At 46.3% G+C, this 2,500-nt stretch overlaps 1 protein-coding gene across 1 annotated transcript in view; it reads right to left on the minus strand.

The window, feature by feature from the left end:
* Positions 1-1,369: 1,369 nt before the first annotated feature.
* LOC133612668 (kelch-like protein 41b) overlaps positions 1,370-2,500 on the minus strand; it is a 19,110-nt gene continuing 17,979 nt past the window's right edge. Inside the window, exons 4-6 of the mRNA XM_061970299.2 lie at positions 1,992-2,177; positions 1,785-1,931; positions 1,370-1,706 (exon numbers count right to left, since the gene is read on the minus strand). Coding sequence (XP_061826283.2) covers positions 1,595-1,706; positions 1,785-1,931; positions 1,992-2,177 — 445 coding nt within the window. The 3' untranslated portion in view covers positions 1,370-1,594. The remainder of the gene's footprint in view (positions 1,707-1,784; positions 1,932-1,991; positions 2,178-2,500) is intronic.

Here is a 2,500-nt window from a genome sequence, read left to right on the forward strand (position 1 = left end):
TATATATATATACATACATATATATATACACATATAAATATATGTGTGTATGTATGTATATATATATATATATATATATATATATATATATATATATATATATATATATATATACGTGTGTATATACATACATACTTACATATATATACATATATATATACATAACCTACTCAGTGGCCTAGTGGTTAGAGTGTCCGCCCTGAGATCGGTAGGTTGTGAGTTCAAACCCCGGCCGAGTCATACCAAAGACTATAAAAAATGGGACCCATTACCTCCCTGCTTGGCACTCAGCATCAAGGGTTGGAATTGGGGGTTAAATCACCAAAATGATTCCCGGGCGCGGCCACCGCTGCTGCCCACTGCTCCCCGCACCGACACCCCGCCTCGCCCGCCTTCGCCGCGGCCGGCGTCACGCGCAGCAGGTAAGCAGCTTACCTGCCCGCCACCCCCGTGGCCGGGGGCTCGTAACAGGGGTCACTCCGTGCGCTCCGTCCGCGCAGCTTACCTGCCCGCCACCCCTGTTGCCGGGGGGCGCGTAACAGGGGTCACTCCGCGCGCAGTGCGCTCACGAAAGGGGTGGGGCTCACCCTGGTTGATATAGACAGCAGGACGGTGGCCATGGAAGTCGGAACCCGCTAAGGAGTGTGTAACAACCCACCTGCCGAATCAACTAGCCCTGAAAATGGATGGCGCTGGAGCGTCGGGCCCATATACCCGGCCGTCGCCGGCAGCGAGACGCACTTGGAGGTGCGCTCAGCGCGGCTCCCATATGATTGCGCACTGGTGTGCGTCTGGGTCGTGACAGCGTGGCACGCGAATGTCTGTGCTGCATTGGATCAGTCTCCTTTCTTTAACAGGCAAAAGCTTTATAACCTCACTAATGCCTTGCATCGTCTATATTAGATATATAACAACGGGCGGGTGCGGTTCTGATCAAATGTTACATCGGGTGGATGGCGGATGGTTGACGACTTTCTGATGCGGTTGCGGATGAAATAATTGCCTATCCGCGCATCTCTAATGTATATATATGTGTGTGTGTGTATATATATATATATGTATATATACGTGCATATATATAATCTCAATATTTTTCCAATTGTATCTATTTTTTATTATATATATATATATATATATATATATATATATTCATCTTAGAATCCAAATCCCGCTCATTTTGCATTCCAGTTGCCAGTCGATAAATTTGTGTGTGCATAAAAAAAAAAGGACACCTCAAACTGGCCCTCCGTTGTCACCGTTCACAAAAAGCGTGGTTCTTTCGCCAACATCACATCAGAAGTGTAAAAAAACCAAGATGTAACAACACAGTTATCATGGACAAAATGATTGTTTTTAATGTTATTAATAAACAAATGAGCGTTTATTGCCGGTTGAAAAGTGAAAGGTACACATCCTGAACAGTGCAAAAGGCTTTATTTTACAAAATCAAGTCAAGAGTGCTTCAGATAAGTTGCTTTTGGCTTCTGAGGAGTTTGCTGCACTTTTTGTAGTTGAGATGCGACTCATGAGAGGAGACTGAAGACCAAGTTGTCTCACAGAGATGTGAGGACGATGCTGGAAACCAAACGTCTGTCTAGAGTTTGGGCATCCTGGCTGCGTTGAGCCGCATGGCGACACAAGAAGCTCCGGCGGCGTAACGCATCTCCCTCAGCATGCCGCTCCACTGCTTCTTATCGCTCTCGTACCTGTCGGGAGTTAGAGGCCGCTTCAGTACCACCACGCCCTCCCTGGACCACCTGCTGCTTGTCAAGAAGAACACTTACTGCCAGACGTCCGTCACCTCCGTGGGAGCCACCTCCTTGTTCTCCGTCTGGATCATGGCGAAGCCTCCCACGGCGTACAGGGCGCCGCCGGCGGTCACCAAGTTGAGGGAGCTCCTCTCCTGAGGGAACTCTGCGAAGGGCTCCCACCTGGAGAGACGCCATGTGAGGTGAAGGTCAGGCAGACAAAATAGATGACATGGGACCTACTTGTTGCTTGCAAAGTTGTAGGATTCACACGAGGCGCTGAGGCCTCCCTCGTTCACGCCGCCCGCCACCACCATCTTGCCGTCGTGGATGATGGCGCCGAACATGGCTCTGGGCGTCTTCATGGCCGCCAGCTCTCTCCACTCGGACTGCTTGTGGTTGTACACGAACATCTTGCTGAGAGCTTTGCTGCACAGAACAACACCCGATCAAATAAGAGCTGATCAACATTTATTTTGATGTATTTTTTAATGCTTTTAGGTTTTTTTGTTTTTAATGAATCAGTCCAACAAAATAGTAGACAATAATACAATTCCAATCCCAGCAACATTCACAATAGCAATCAACAGAGTCATTGAGAGGACACACAAATATGACTCAAAACAATCCAAAAATGAATAATATTAACAACAGTATCAATATTAATAAGAATGCAAACATAGCAGTGATTAAATATCCCTCATTTACAATTAAAAACATTATTTTTTCGTTTCTTACATTTTTTTATTCTA

The sequence above is a fragment of the Nerophis lumbriciformis genome, linkage group LG01 (genome assembly GCF_033978685.3).
Source record: "Nerophis lumbriciformis linkage group LG01, RoL_Nlum_v2.1, whole genome shotgun sequence".
NCBI lineage: Eukaryota > Metazoa > Chordata > Actinopteri > Syngnathiformes > Syngnathidae > Nerophis > Nerophis lumbriciformis.